The sequence below is a fragment of the Trachemys scripta genome, chromosome 5, assembly GCF_013100865.1.
Source record: "Trachemys scripta elegans isolate TJP31775 chromosome 5, CAS_Tse_1.0, whole genome shotgun sequence".
Classification (NCBI taxonomy): domain Eukaryota; kingdom Metazoa; phylum Chordata; order Testudines; family Emydidae; genus Trachemys; species Trachemys scripta.
In genome coordinates this window covers 107,855,289-107,870,920 of record NC_048302.1, presented here as the reverse complement: position 1 = coordinate 107,870,920, position 15,632 = coordinate 107,855,289, and the positions used below count along the sequence as shown (strand labels likewise).

Here is a 15,632-nt window from a genome sequence, read left to right as displayed (position 1 = left end):
GGCGGATTTGTGTACACAGGGACTACAGAATTAGAAATGGCAAAATTGAAATCTTATTTGAATACTGCAGATATTTTAATTAAGATATTATGAAAAAATTCATCTAATCTAGAAAATAGTCTGTCAAGCAATGTTGGTGCTGGAATAATTTTGTGACTGTATTTTTGCTGTTTTCTCCAGGAGACTAAATAACAATGAATTCACAGTGTTAGAGGCGACTGGGATCTTTAAGAAGCTTCCTCAGCTGCGTAAAATGTAAGTTTATCTTCACTGATATCTGTTCTGTACTTTTCTATAAACTTTATTAGTTAACAGCTGAGAGATTCAGTGTATTCAATTCAGAAATCAAGAGGTGGACTGTAGCATGGGTTTGGCGTAATCAGTGAGTTAGATCAAAGTTGGCAGCTCTTTTCTACAGAGCTAGGCACAGGCAGTTGCAACTTCTCATGCTGTACAGCTTTGACACCTTTAGTTTAGTGTTCAGCCAGCCGGTCTGTTATTCAGCCAAAGCAGGGATCTAGCAACCTAAGCAGTTCAAAACCAGTTCCAGTAATCTTTTGTAACTTCCTCTGTTACTCCCTAGCCATGCTATTCTGCCTCTTTCAGCACATTCAGGATATGCCTTTGACTTTTTGCTTTATCAAACTATCATTAGGGAAAAATATCAAAACTAAATGATTGGGAAAATGGCTAGATAGCTCATCTGTGTGAATTAAAGTCTTCAATTCATATTCCAAGAGAATTTTAGATGTTCACCAGTTTCATAAGTCATTTCAAAAAAAGAACCCCCCCCCCCCACACACACACACTATGAAGTGTCTTTTGTTTATCCTTAGTGAAGGACAGAAATACTTGTCAGAGAGTAAAGAGGACATGTCACTTTCTTGTAGCTATATTTAGTGTTCGGTCTTTTTATTAACGTTTCCTGCAAACATAAGTACCAAGGAAAGGGAATACAATCCTAGCAAATTCATGAAAAATGATCCATTGTTCATTTTTATATAAAGAAAGGAATAAAATGACTGCTATATGTGACGGTAAAAAAAGAGCCATCTAGGTTAGCAGTGGCCAAAATTTATCTCAGTTTGAGGATTGTTCAGTAGCCTATGTGAAATGTGTTGATATCCACAGTCCAGTTCCTAGTGGGAGGGTGTCCTCCACCCCACGAAAACCACCATCACTGGTGGTACTTATCAGTATTCATGTAGCATATTCAGAGAGACCAAAGATCAAATGCCATGTCTATTCTAACTACTCACTCACCCCTACTTTGTCACTCTAGGTCACAGTTGAGTCATTTAGGACAAGTCTACACTATAGTTGAAGGTTTGATTGCAGCATGTGTAGAAATACCCAAGCTAGCTTTAATCTAGCTAGTTTGAGTGCCAATATAAGCAAAGCCACAACAGCATGGACTTTGTACCCAGGGTGTCGGGAAGGCTGGTACAGCCTATGTTGGGGAGTCTGTGCTTCATGCTGTTAGTCCTCCACCTCGCTAGCTCGGGCATGTCTACAAGTACTGCAATCATACCTCTACTGCAGTGTAGACATACCCGTTGTTAAGCCAATGTAGAGATGTTGGCACTGCTGTTTCCTCTGCTGTTCCTATCCTCTGGATAAACAGGTCTTCATTCTACAAGGCTGTCAATCTAGCCCTTTTCACAAGCACTACATTTCTTTAAAGAAATCAAATATGCAAAGTTAGCAAAAGTGATATCAGTGTCTCATACTCAAGAAAACGTACATGAAAATATACATTAAATGATTTTATGTTTTTCATATTGTGAAGAGGAATGCAGCAAAGGATTCAGGTGATCTAAATTTAAATGTTGATTTCTAGGATTGAGTGCTTTGAGGCAACAAAACGGAGAATTTTAATCACTATCTTAATGTGGCTATCTAATTTAACCCAGAGTAGTTTTGAATTTGGGACCATTAAGAAGAGGCTAGAATAAAGAGAAAAATGTAGCATAAAGTTAGCATTGCTATTAATACTGTTCTGTAAGTTTCAAATACAAATCTCACATGTTAAAAAGTACTGCAGGTAACTGAATAAGGTGCAGATAAGTTAATTATGTTTAATAAAAAAAAACACCCGAATCTGCAATGTCAACCAGGCAGGCAGAGGATCCCTGTGCCTGCGTGGAGCTTTGCACAAGCTCACGGGTTTGCCTGCACAGATGTAACTTGTAACCCTTACAAGTAATAACACAACTGATTTATCATACAATGTTTATTATTAATAATCAATCACAGGTTCTTTACCAAAATGGGCTACCCATTTCCTAAGAAATCCCCTTTCTCTCTGGGATTGAAATGATTGGCAGTGTAAAGTGGTATAGATTCAATTATAACTTACAAAGAAACCAAATAACTATGTTACCTATAAACATTACTGTGATGGGGCACTCATCTCTCAGCAATGCCTCCTGTTGGCTGGGTGTGGTGCTGCAATCTTTTCTTCTCCTGGCACCCACTATAGGTTGTTGACCTTGCTATGCAGCTCGTCAGTGGCTCAACTCTCCGGCCAAGTCACACACAGCCAATATGCATGAATGAACCCCTTCCTGGGTAACAAAGGTCCAACAAGGACTATGCTGTGGCTTTGTTAGTATCTTCAGTTCTGTCTCTGGGCTCAATTCTCAGTCCCTTCTGGGCTAACTTTTAAGTCCTTCCCTGTCCCCTTCTCTGTTATAAAGTACTGCTTCCAGGGCTTTCTCTCTGGAGACTCTATCTTCAGCCAGGTCCTCTCTCAAGTTCAATCCCTTTCTAGTGGGTAACCAAGAATTCACCAGATGGTCTGTCTGCCCTTTCCAGGGTCTTCAGTCCCATCCCTGAACCCTTTAAATTCCAGCCCTTTGTTTGGGCTTCTAAACAAGCCTTATCCCCTTCTTGGGGCTTGGGCCACTTCCCCAGTGGCAAGTGGGGGAACCTGGGCCCACCCACTACTCTGGGTCCCAACACAGGGACCCTATGAACAGCAGTCACACAATACTCCCTTCAACTCTGTTAGCTGCTAGTATTTTCCCTGGGCGTCTTCCTTTTCACCCATTACTGAATCTCTTTCCTTTCACCCATTACCTTAGGGTTACAGTTCTCAGGTCCTCTCTCTCCTTGCAGAAAGCAAAATGCTGCCAAAATTCAATTTCTGGTTCTCTCTCAGGCTCCTGGGGCCAGAAAAGAGCACCCTTCCTTGCCACTCACGTCCCAGCCAGTAACTGACCTGCTCAGGCCCTGTAGCTCTTTTTTTCTGAGCCTTCTGAGCTCTGATTAGCTGCTTCTATGCAGCCTCTCTAAGCAGGCCTAGAGGACCCCCACCTTCACTGCTCCTTTCCTGGGGCAGGATGTGGTAGGACCACAAGGTCTCCCATCAGGGGGCCTCAAAAGTCCTGGTACAACCATCACAGCATAAAATTATCCAACCAAACCGCCTGTGTAACCAATAGTGTCATGGTAATAAACACATTTAATATTTACACTATAAAAGATGATGAAGAAAAAAAATAGATGAAAATTAGCAAATAGAGAACCTCAGAAAGCCACAGATCCAGTTGACACCAGTTCAGAGCCCGAGAGAACCCGAGAAAAGAAAACTAGGCAAGGTGCCTTCTACCCCACATTATCTAGATGTCATGGATACATACCCATATTTGTTCTGATACCCCAATTATCAGAAGGGCAATGCCTGTGCCTATTCCATCTGTAAAAACAACAAGGAGTCTGGTGGGTGGCACCTTAAAGACTAACAGATTTATTTGGGCATAAGCTTTCGTGGGTAAAAACCTCACTTCTTCAGATGCATAGAGTGAAAGTTACAGATGCAGGCATTATATACTGACACATGGAGAAAAGGGAGTTACTTCGCAAGTGGAGAACCAGTGTTGACAGGGCCAATTCAATCAGGGTGGATGTAGTCCTCTCCCAATAATAGATGAGGAGGTGTCAATTCCAGGAGAGGAAACTCTGCTTCTGTAATGAGCCAGCCACTCCCAGTTCCTATTCAAGCCCAGATTAATGGTGTTAAATTTAAAAGTCACTATCATTAAACAAAAAAACTTCAGAAACAGATTTCAAAGAGAAACAGCAAATTTAACACCATTAATCTGGGCTTGAATAGGAACTGGGAGTGGCTGGCTCATTACAGAAGCAGCTTTTCCTCTCCTGGAATTGACACCTCCTCAACTATTATTGGGAGAGGACTACATCCACCCTGATTGAATTGGCCCTGTCAACACTGGTTCTCCACTTGCGAAGTAACTCCCTTCTCTCCATGTGTCAGTATATAATGCCTGCATCTGTAACTTTCACTCTATGCATCTGAAGAAGTGAGGTTTTTACCCACGAAAGCTTATGCCCAAATAAATCTGTTAATCTTTAAGGTGCCACCAGACTCCTTGTTGTTTTTGTAGATACAGACTAACACGGCTACCCCCTGATACTATTCCATCTGTGGCATTCTGGATTTCCATAATTAATCCTAATCATTAAAACTAACCAGTCATGTCAATCCTTTCTCAATTATTTCCTAACAATTTCTATGTATCAAATTGTTAAGATAGCCAGCCTGACAATCCAATTAGTTGTGTTCACATACTTGTCCCCTTGTCTGTTCAAAACTAATGAGTAACACACCAAGATCAGTCATATATCCTAATAATATCATTATTATTGCAAGCAGTGGAAGCAGGGGAAAGGTCATAGATCAGCACATTGGAGGAGTAGGGCCTAAATAGTTAATCGAGTTGATGTTCTGTCAATACTAATAACATTATATATATATATATATATATATAACTTTGTCTCTCACTGATGAGTTTTACAAATGTTAACTAATCCTTGAACAATAGGTAAATAGTACAGTAATATTCATACTTTACACATGGAGAAAGTCAGATAATAAGAAACTAAGGAGGTTGTCCTGGACCACACATCAAGTCATCTGTGAATCTGGGATTAGGGATAAAGAGTTCTTGGTTCCCAGACCTGTGCTTTAACCACAAAGACCAAATCATCTCCTTCATCAAGGGCAAGGTATATTTGAAACTAATATTATGCAAGAACTGAGTAGTCAAAACTCAGCTGAAGCAACAACCTTAGGTTTTACATTTGTCAGATACTGATACAGATTAATTCTGGCATGACTATGTATTTTAGATGTAATGAATAATTAATATGTTTTCTTAAATTGAATAAATAAAAGCGATGTTCCCAAAACCATCAACTTATGTTTGTTTTTCTTCCAAATATCATAAATACCAGCAAGTAAAAGAAATAAGACTTTAGCATCACTACATTGTATATGTTGTTTTGATCATGTAAAAAGTCATTACTGTATTATAACGTCACACTGTGAATAAATACATATTTGGTGTTGTTTAAACTAAAATTTAAGTAAAATATGAATATGGCTATTTGAAGAACGCAAAATAAAGTATTACAGATGTATCACTAAAATCTTTAAAGCAATGTGTAAATATTGAAATTAGATACTTTTTCAAAATACAAAGCCACTTCTACTCATTTTGAGTCTAATTTCAACACTTTGACAAAAAAACTGTTCTCCACAAGAGGTAGAGATATAAACCATACCTCTTGTTGGTTTAAAAATTAGTAATAGTATAGTATAGATCATGAATATTTTGTTTAATTGTCATCATTTGTGCTACTTATTTACTTTTTGTATCTCTCTCAACTTAGAAACTGAAACTAAACTAGTTAGTTTCAGTTTTGTTTCTCAGGCACCAACATTACATTGTTGATTGGATTCAAAACACTGCAAGGAATGAAAACATTAAAACACTATGTATTTTAATTGAGTATCTTTAGAAATTTTGATGAAAACATTTTCTTGTATTATGCATGCACTGGTAGCAACCCTGAGATTCTTTCAGTAGGAGATAAAAACCAAACTTCCTTTGAAAATCCCAGTCTCTATTGTTAAGGTTGTACTGAAATTTGCTTTGCAGGATTAAAATCTCTGTATTGGATATTTTACTCTTTGAATTTATTCTCCAGTTTTACATAGTAACTACTTAAAGTAACCTAAAGCTATGGTAGTCTGCAGTGTTTCTTTAACAGTTAATTAGCCTAAGACGCTAAAAAAGTCTTTTTTTTTTCTTTAATTCTTTTTCATTAATGTAAAATAGAAATCTGAGCAATAACAAGATCACAGATATTGAAGAAGGAGCATTTGAAGGAGCATCTGGTGTGAATGAACTGTTGCTCACCAGTAACCGTTTGGAGACTATTCGACACAAGATGTTTAAAGGACTAGAAAGTCTCAAAACATTGTAAGTCTACTAACTGGGTGTCTTTCTTCCCGCTCGGTGCCAGATCTCTTAGACTCGAAGTAAATTCCTATGGTTTTTGTAATCTTCATTTTGAAGAAAAAACTATGGGATATGGAAGCATATCCTAGCTCTTACTTCCATTTTACACCAAGCTTTTCCACTCAGTGTGAATTCATTGACTTTGGGCCTGATCTAGTTGAAATTCATTTCTGTATCTACAAAAACTGTACATGCCTACTGAACTATGCAGCAGCTGCAGCTGCTCCTGGTTCTGTGAGCAGATGGAAATAACCATCTCCTCTGTAGCCATGGAAATTATACATTCTGCACTGCCACATCCTTAGAATAGAATTTTTGATTCTGTCCATGCTAATTGTTGTTGGGAATTACACCAGAGGAAGGAGATAGATTCAGTGGATGCTGAAATGTGGGATAAGGGTCTTTCCTCAACGATTCAATGTCAGTTAGCCAAAGATGATGATTCAATGGGCTCTAACTTCAAGTTATTATTACGTCCTTACCTAGTCTTCTCTGCTCCCTGGGTAACTCCTCAACTCAGCCACAGAACTGTGTTTTTGTTCTGGGGCTTCTCTTGCACGCTAAACTTTCTAATCAACGGCTCAGCCCTCTGCGGAGCCAACAGCTGCAGTCTTCTGGGCTCTGCAGCAAAGAAGGATGCAGATATTTTTGGATACATTGTACCTAGGATTTTAAATTTTAAATAAATTAGCTTTGTTTTTATTTCAAACTCTTGACACTGTTAGTTGCTGTTCTTATGAATCTAGATAGGAAAAATAATTCTAGGGTTTATTGACAAACAGGCACAAAAAGAGCAAAACTTGAAACTGCATTGATCCTATAATATTACTTAGAGAAATCTATTTTTAGGAAGGTTGTTTTTGTTTTTAAGATTCTAAACTTTCTACTTGTTGTTAAAACAGTGGTGCCCAAACTTTTCCTCTTGCACTCCCCTTCCTAGTAATGGAATTTGTCTCTCCATCACCCCTGGGCCATGGAGCCAGGGCTGGGGCCAGGAGCAGGACCAGAGCAGGGCTGAAGGCAGAGTGGAGCTGGGTGGCACTCCCTATCTTCCCTCACCCATGGGGTTTCCCAGGCTCCTCTGTGCCTCCTGGATGTTACTCCATGCCCCCCTAGGGGGAGTACCCCACAGTTTTGGGACCACTGTGTCAGATTCACAATGGTTTCTGTTAATTGAGATTTGTTGAGCAAGTTAAGAGTGCTTTCTGCAATTTAGTTTACATATGTTAATGAACAGAAATATGGACTGTGAAATGCCATCAGAATATATAAAAATTGTAACAAATAACTATGTAAATGTTTAATTTGTAGAAGCAGTTGTCTTAGCAAAGAGAAAGCTGTCCCAGTTCTCAACTGGTATCTTCACATGAGTTGTAAAGCTACTGAAATATTCACATAGCTAAAACACTAAAATTATAGTGAGTTTTCATTATAATAAATGGTGTCTTCAAAAATATGCCTCAGTTTAGTTTTTCTGTTGCTCTGCAATAATACTATATATATATATATATATGATCTAATTATACTTCATTTTTTGTAATATTTAACTATATTGAATACCAAAATGGTTAATGTGCAAGAAAATCTTCATACATTAGATGTAGTATATGATTAAATTTAATAAATGGTATCTAAGCGTAATAAAACATAGAAAGATGTTTAGATAAAATGGTTCTATTGGACCTTCCCTAAAGTAATAAATGTTAATCCTTTCTTTTTCAGAATGCTAAGGAGCAATCGCATAAGCTGTATAGGCAATGATAGTTTCACAGGACTGAGTTCTGTCCGTTTGCTCTCCTTATATGACAACCAAATTACTACAGTTGCTCCAGGTGCCTTTGATACTCTCCATTCACTCTCTACATTGTAAGTTACATTATATTTTTAGATTATCCAGGACTTGAAGCCACTCACGTGTTTATGACATTTGCATTTATATTTTCTCTGCATAATCTTGCAGTGTACATTAATATTCCACTAAAGAAAAATACAACAGTCAGAGTTACAGAAAATCTGTGTCCTGGGCCATCTTGAAGCACACATTCAAATGTAAATACAGGCATTGTCCTTAAACACTTAGGGTATGTCTACACTATGAGAGTAGTTCGATTTTACTTAAAGCGAATTTTTGTGGAACTGATATTACAAAGTTGAATGTGTGTATCCACACTAAGGATAGTAATTCGACTTTGTGAGTCCACACTAACGGGGCAAGCGTCGACATTGGAAGCGGTGCACTGTGGGCAGCTATCCCACAGTTCCCACAGTCCCCGCTGCCCATTGGAATTCTGGGTCGAGCCCCCAATGCCTGCTGGGGCAAAAAATGTATCAAGGGTGGTTTTGGGTAACTGTCGTCATTCAACCCTCACTCCCGCCCTCCCTCCATGAAAGCGCCAGCGGGCAATCAGTTCACACACTTTTCTGGTGATTGACAGCGCAGACGCCACAGCACTGCGAGCATGGAGCCCGCTGCGATCATCGCTGCAGTTATGGCCGTTGCAGGTCTGGGATGAATCACAGTGGCTGCGAAACTTTAGGATGTGTAAGGGAACTTTCCTGGAACTTTGTGAGTTGCTGTCCCCTGCCCTGAAGCACAAGGACACCCACATGCAAGCAGCCCTGATTGTCCAGAAGCGAGTGGCCATAGCCTTCTGGAAGCTTGCAACGCCAGACAGCTACTGGTCAGTTGTGAATCACTTTGGAGTGGGCAAATCTACCGTGGGGGTTGCTGTGATGCAAGTAGCCAATGCAATCGTTGAGCTACTGCTCTCAAAGGTAGTGACCCTGGGAAACATGCAGGTGATCATAGATGGCTTCGCTGCAATGGGATTCCCAAACTGCGGTGGGGCTATAGATGGAACTCACATCCCTATCCTGGGACCGGACCACCAGGCCAGCCAGTACATAAACCAAAAGGGCTACTTTTCAATGGTGTTGCAAGCACTGGTGGACCATAGGGGACGTTTTACCAACATCAACGTCGGACGGCCAGGCAAGGTTCATGATGCTCGCGTTTTCAGGAACTCTGGTCTGTTTAGATGGCTGCAGGAAGGTATTTACTTCCCGGACCACAAAATAATTGTTGGGGATGTGGAGGTGCCTATAGTGATCCTCAGGAACCCAGCCTACCCGCTAATGCCATGGCTCATGAAGCCCTATACAGGTGCCCTGGACAGTGAAAAAGAACTTTTCAACTACCGGCTGAGCAAGTGCAGAATGGTGTGGAGTGTGCTTTTGGACGTCTCAAGGGGAGATGGAGAAGCTTACTGACTCGCTCTGATCTCAGCGAAACCAATATCCCCATTGTTATTGCAGCTTGCTGTGTGCTCCACAATCTCTGTGAGAGCAAGGGGGAGACATTTATGGTGGGGTGGGAGGTTGAGGCAAATTGCCTGGCTGCTGATTACGCCCAGCCAGACAGCCGGGCGATTAGAAGAGCCCAGCGGGACACGCTGTGCATCCGGGAAGCTTTGAAAGCTAGGTTCCAGAGTGAGCAGGATAACCTGTGACTATTAAGTTTAAACAGAAGCTGAACCTGCCCCCGTTTCTTTACCCAGTTAATGTTGACTATCCTCTCCAGTTACCAGCCTCCTTCCCCCCCTTCCAACACACCTTTAAAAATAAAATAAATGAAACTTTGTTCATTAACACCGTTTTCTTTATTAAGGATTTTGTGGTAAAGTGTTGAAACTGGGACGCAGACTGTGGTGGGGAGCGGGTGTAGTGATGGAAAGGATGCTTCTAAACTCGAGGAATGACAGGCTCCTGCTCCTAGAGCGGTCCACAGTGGTGGACTGGTTGTTTCAACGGAGCCTGCCACCCCTCCTTTTCGGGACTTTGTGTGTGGGGGCTATGTGACTTTGTGGCGGGGGAGGGCGGTTACAGATCCCCTGCTACGTTGCTCTGTCATCCAGGCTAAGGACCGCTGCATAAAATCTGTAACCGCCCTCCCCCGCCACAAACTCACATAGCCCCCCCACACAGAACATGAAAACCACTTCCCAGACTGACCAGGGTGCCTAGTGACTGATGTGTGTGTGACCTTCTGCTGAACCTGCCCCCGTGTCTGTACCCTGGTAAAGGTGACTGTCCTCTCCAATTACCAACCCCCTTGCCCCCCTTAAAACACACTCTCCTCTAAAAGAACATGACAGAAACAGTAATTAACAGAAATGTATTTTTTATTAACAACTACACAGGGGGATGAAATTGGGACGGGGGCTTGGCTGAGGTGCTTTTGGAGTGAAGGAAAGGACTTATCAAATCTTTGGGAATGAGAGCCTTCTGCTACTTGAGTAGTCTGCAGGGGTGGAGTGACTGTTTTCACGGCCCCTGACGCCCCTCCTTCTTGGGACTTTCGGTGAGGGGGGGATGGGACTTTGTGGCGGGGGAGGGCAGTTAGAGATAGAATGCAGCGGGGCTCTGTCCTCCTGCCTCCGGTCCTGCAGAACATCTACAAGGCGCCGGAGAGTGTCCGTTTGCTCCCTCATTAGTCCAAGCAGTGTTTGAGTCGCCTGCTGATCTTCCTGCCGCCACCTGTCCTCCCGTTCGCTGTGTGATCGCTGGTATTGCGACATGTTCTCCCTCCACTGGGTCTGCTGTGCCGCCTCGGCTCGGGAGCAGCCCATAAGTTCTGAGAACATCTCGTCCCGTGTCCTTTTCTTTCGTCGCCTGATCTGCGCCAGCCTCTGGGAAGGGGATGCCGGGGTAGCTTGGGAGACACTCGCAGCTGTGGGATGGGAGAAAGGGAGTGAATTCCTCACAAAGATACAGTTTTGCGAACAATGAAAATAGTCTTTCTCTGTGAACAAGACCATGCACAGTACCTATCACATGTGCACTCAGTACAAGGTCGAATTTTCGGCCTTCCCATTGAGTGCCTGGGGTCTTGCTGTACAGATCACACAAGCGGGGCCGGACAACGGAATTCGGCTAGCAGGCGGACATGGTAAGCCGTAGACTTTTGGCTGCTTAAAGCTTAATTTATAGCAGTGCCCTCCTTTCACGTTCCAAGCAATGCTCCGAGCGTTGGCCAGTTCCTGCTGCCGGCAATTCGGCCAGCATGAACTCTGCCCCTGTCCCACCCCCCTCGCAGCTGTCCCCGGGAAAGATCCCTGCTTGCTGCCCCTGTCCCACCTCCACCACGTGGCTTTAAACTGCCGGTTACAGTTATGTAAAGGAACAGGCAATCAGTCCCAATACTAACATTCCCCTAATTCAAAGCAGGTCACCATGAGTGAGATCACTCTGATGAGGATTTCGGAGACAGAGAAAGACCGCATGCTGCGTGAATGCCAGCAAACACCAGGGCCATATGCCGCCATGCTTTGCGAGGCAATGATCTTGGAGTACTTGCTGCTAGCCTGGCGCGGAAAAGTTTCCTACCGTGGAGGACGCAATAAGGCCGCTCTCCCCAGGAACCTGATGCAAAGGCTTTCACAATACCTCCAGGAGAGCTTCGTGGAGATGTCCGAGGAGGATTTCTGCTCTATCCCTGGACATATTGACAGAATTTTCCAGTAGCTGCACTGGCAAGGACTAAAAACTAAAGCGCCTAGGGCAAACTAATCATGAAAAAACGGACATGTTGACAAACTTTTCCAGTAGCTGCACTGGCAAGGACTAAAACCCTGATTGACGGTCCGGGTTACCGCCTTGGGAGGGTTGGTAGGGGATCTCCATGAGGGTGATGAAGAGATCCTGGTTGTCGGGGAAATCAGTGTTGAAAGCGCTGTCGACTGCCTCGTCCTCCTCATCTCCTTCCTCATCTTCCCCGTCCGCGAACATCTCCGAGGAAGCGTCCGTCGACAATACCCCATCGTCAAAGTCCACGGACAGTGGTGGGGTAGTGGTGGCGGCCACACCTAGAATGGAATGCAGTGCCTCGTAGAAACGGCATGTCTGGGGCTGGGATCCGGAGCGTCCGTTTGACGTTTCGGTCTTCTGGTACCCTTGTCTCAGCTCCTTGATTTTCACGCGGCACTGCGTTGCATCCCGGCTGTATCCTCTCTCTGTCATGGCTTTTGAGATCTTCTCGTAGATCTTCGCATTCCGTTTTTTCGATCGCAGCTCCGAAAGCACGGACTCATCGCCCCACACAGCGATCAGATGCAAGACTTCCTGATCAGTCCATGCTGGGGCCCTCTTTCTATTCTGCGATTGCATGGTCACCTCTGCTGGAGAGCTCTGTATCGTTGCCAGTGCTGCTGAGCTCGCCACGATGTCCAAACAGGAAATGAGATTCAAACTGGCTAGACAGGAAAAGGAATTCAAATTTTCCCGGGGCTTTTCCTGTGTGGCTGGTGGCTGGTCAGAGCATCCGAGCTCGGACTGCACAGAGTGGTGCACTGTGGGATAGCTCCTGGAGCTATTAGCGTCGAATTCCATCCACACCTACCCTAATTCGACATGGCCATGTCGAATTTAGCGCTACTCCCCTCGTCGGGGAGGAGTACAGAAATCGATTTAAAGAGAGCTCTATGTCGAAATAAATAGCTTCGTTGTGTGGACGGGTGCAGGGTTAATTCTAGTTAACGCTGCTAAATTCGACATAACCTCCGAGTGTAGACCAGGCCTCGCCTCAGTGATGTGTTACTTGACACAGACAGTAATTTCTTTAATATCTTGGGACTGATGTTATTTAATACATTTCAATAATGGCCTTGGCACAAAAAGTAGAAAAGTGCTAATGAAATTTGCTGATGACAGAAAGTTTAGAGGCATTGTCAATACAGAGGAGGATCAAAATATCATACAGGAAGAATTGGATGACCTAGAGGACTAGAGTAATAGAAATAGATTGAAATTTAATAGTATGAAGTGCAGTGGCATACACTTAGGAACTAATAACAAGAATTTCTGCTATAAACTGTTAATCAGTTGGAAACAACAGAGAAAGAGAAAGATCTGGCTGTATTAGTCAATCACAGGAAGAATATAAGCCACGAGTGCGATGTGTCTGTTTAAAAAAGTAGCAGCAGTAGCAAATGTGATCCTTATATGCATTTCCAGTAGAGTTAGGAAGTATTAATGCCATTGCACAAGGCAAGACCTCATCTTGAATACTATGTACAATTCTGGTCACCCATATTCAAGAAAGATGAATTCAGACTGGAACAGATGCAGAGAAGGGCTACTAGGATGATCAGGGGAATGCAGGACCTCTCATGTGAGTGGAGACTAAAAGAGCTTGTCTTGTTTTGCCTTGCAAAACAAAGGCTAACTGAGAATCTATGATGGCTCTCTATAAATATTTAGAGAGGCACAGGTGTGTGGGGGGGTAAACAGTAGGGTAAAATGTGTATAAAGGGGCATGAACAAATATAGACTGAGGATTATAAGAAGGTTTCTAACCATAAGACGAGTGAGGTTCTGGAGCAGCCTTGTAAAAGGAGTAGAGGGGGCAAGCTAACTAGTTTTAAGATGGAGCTTGATAAATTTGTGAATGAAATTATATGACAGGATTGCCCGCATAGCAGGGGACTCGACTCAGTGAACCAGAGGGTCCCTTCCAGGTCCTGTGTTCCTTTGTTTACACCAAGGTTTTTAGAAGAAGTAGTTCGCCATGGTTGCCAAGTTCCACTGGTTGGACCAGTTGTGGAAGCCCTATTATGACATGGCCATTGGCATTCTTCACACTGTGGTGTTCAACTTTTTGAAACTGCAGTTCATGTATAGTCTAAATCCTACCTTGGAACTTAATTCAGACTTGCTGTATGATGGAGCGTTAATCTACAGTCCAATTTTCTGTGAAAAGAAATGGCTGTATTAGAAATAATACATTTTCAAAGGGTTGTCTGCCTTCAAATCTTTTTTTAATTCAGTGGGAGGAAAAGAAGGAAAAGGGAGGAGAAGAGAAGGAAAAAAAGTGCCTGTTTAAGGAAGTCAGGTTACCAAAGAAGTAATTACTGTGGGAAGCATCGCTCAGTAAAGTACTTAATCCTCTTTCCACATAAAATGAGACACTTTACAGCTAGTGACTAATTTGTGCATATTAAAGATGACATGTTTCTAAATAATGGAATTGTCAATAGGTTTGTGGTGAAGTGAGGAGATGCCAAAAGTACTCAGACTTGTAGAAGTAAATTCATTTTTATAACTGGCATGTAATCAACTTAGCTGTCAGTTTAGATGAGAACTTATTCTCTGGAGCAAATAAAAGATGGAAATCTTGAGATGACAAATTAATGAAATAGCTGTTATCAGGTTAAAGCTAATAATATAAAGTAATCAGCTTTCATCTCTTTATTAAGTTACTGCTTTATCAGTGCAGAGTAGTTTGACAGCAAGTCAGCTCTCTGACAGATTTAAATTATTTCTAAGTGAACTGTATCAAGATTCACAAACTATATCAAGATGCACAAATTCTAAATTGCTGCTCTCAGCTTTGGTTTGCATATGGAATTGTTTGCGGAATTTCATTTAGGTTTAACTTCTTGAAAATACACATTGTATTTTTTAAAATGAAAACAAAGTTACATCATTGAAACTAAATTATGTATTGTTTGCATGTGGTTCTCAGAAACCTGCTGGCCAATCCTTTCAACTGTAACTGCCACCTGGCGTGGCTGGGAGATTGGTTGAGGAAGAAACGCATTGTAACTGGAAACCCTCGCTGTCAGAAACCCTACTTCCTAAAAGAGATTCCCATCCAGGATGTGGCAATTCAAGATTTTACTTGTGATGATGGTAAGAAATACATATTGGATCTGTCAGAGTAGTGTAGTTCTGCAGCTCTCATACATATAAACATGCCATAGATTAGGTGGTCCATATTACAGGCACTCTTTTTTTTAATTTAATAAATGTTCACTGTGATCCAAATTTAACTCCTGTATAATCATGTCTATTCTAGAAGCAGAATACACACAATTTGAGATGATTAAAAAGCATGCAACTGTTCATATACATCGGTCAACAAGACTTTTGAAAATAACAGTGCAATACTGTAAATTGGTATTTTGAGGTAAAATGGAGACTGAGATAATTGGACCAAAAACAGTTGTACAAATGAAAATATTTTCAAACACTGACACTTGAATTCAATACTTTCTTTCAGCTAAATATTCAAATATTATATTACTATTGCTCAGTCTGCCTGTTACTTATTGATTTTTTTATATTTCTCTGCAAATATTTGAATAATCTGCTACTCGCCTCTCTTACATCCCAATCCTTCTAATTCCAAGGTTAATTGTATGTTTGCTGATACTCAAATGTATAACTTTTCTCTAATAAATAATATGCTGTCTTTATTTACTTTAAATTATTGTAAATTTTTAGAAATCAGTGTATATATTACTT

The 15,632-nt window shown here is 41.8% G+C and overlaps 1 protein-coding gene across 7 annotated transcripts in view; it reads left to right on the top strand.

Moving 5' to 3' along the window:
* SLIT2 (slit guidance ligand 2) overlaps positions 1-15,632 on the top strand; it is a 419,653-nt gene that overhangs the window by 325,420 nt on the left and 78,601 nt on the right. For all 7 annotated transcript variants that reach the window (XM_034771222.1, XM_034771220.1, XM_034771221.1 and 4 more), the window contains 4 exons: positions 181-255; positions 6,147-6,290; positions 8,052-8,195; positions 14,851-15,017. In XM_034771222.1, coding sequence (XP_034627113.1) covers positions 181-255; positions 6,147-6,290; positions 8,052-8,195; positions 14,851-15,017 — 530 coding nt within the window. The remainder of the gene's footprint in view (positions 1-180; positions 256-6,146; positions 6,291-8,051; positions 8,196-14,850; positions 15,018-15,632) is intronic.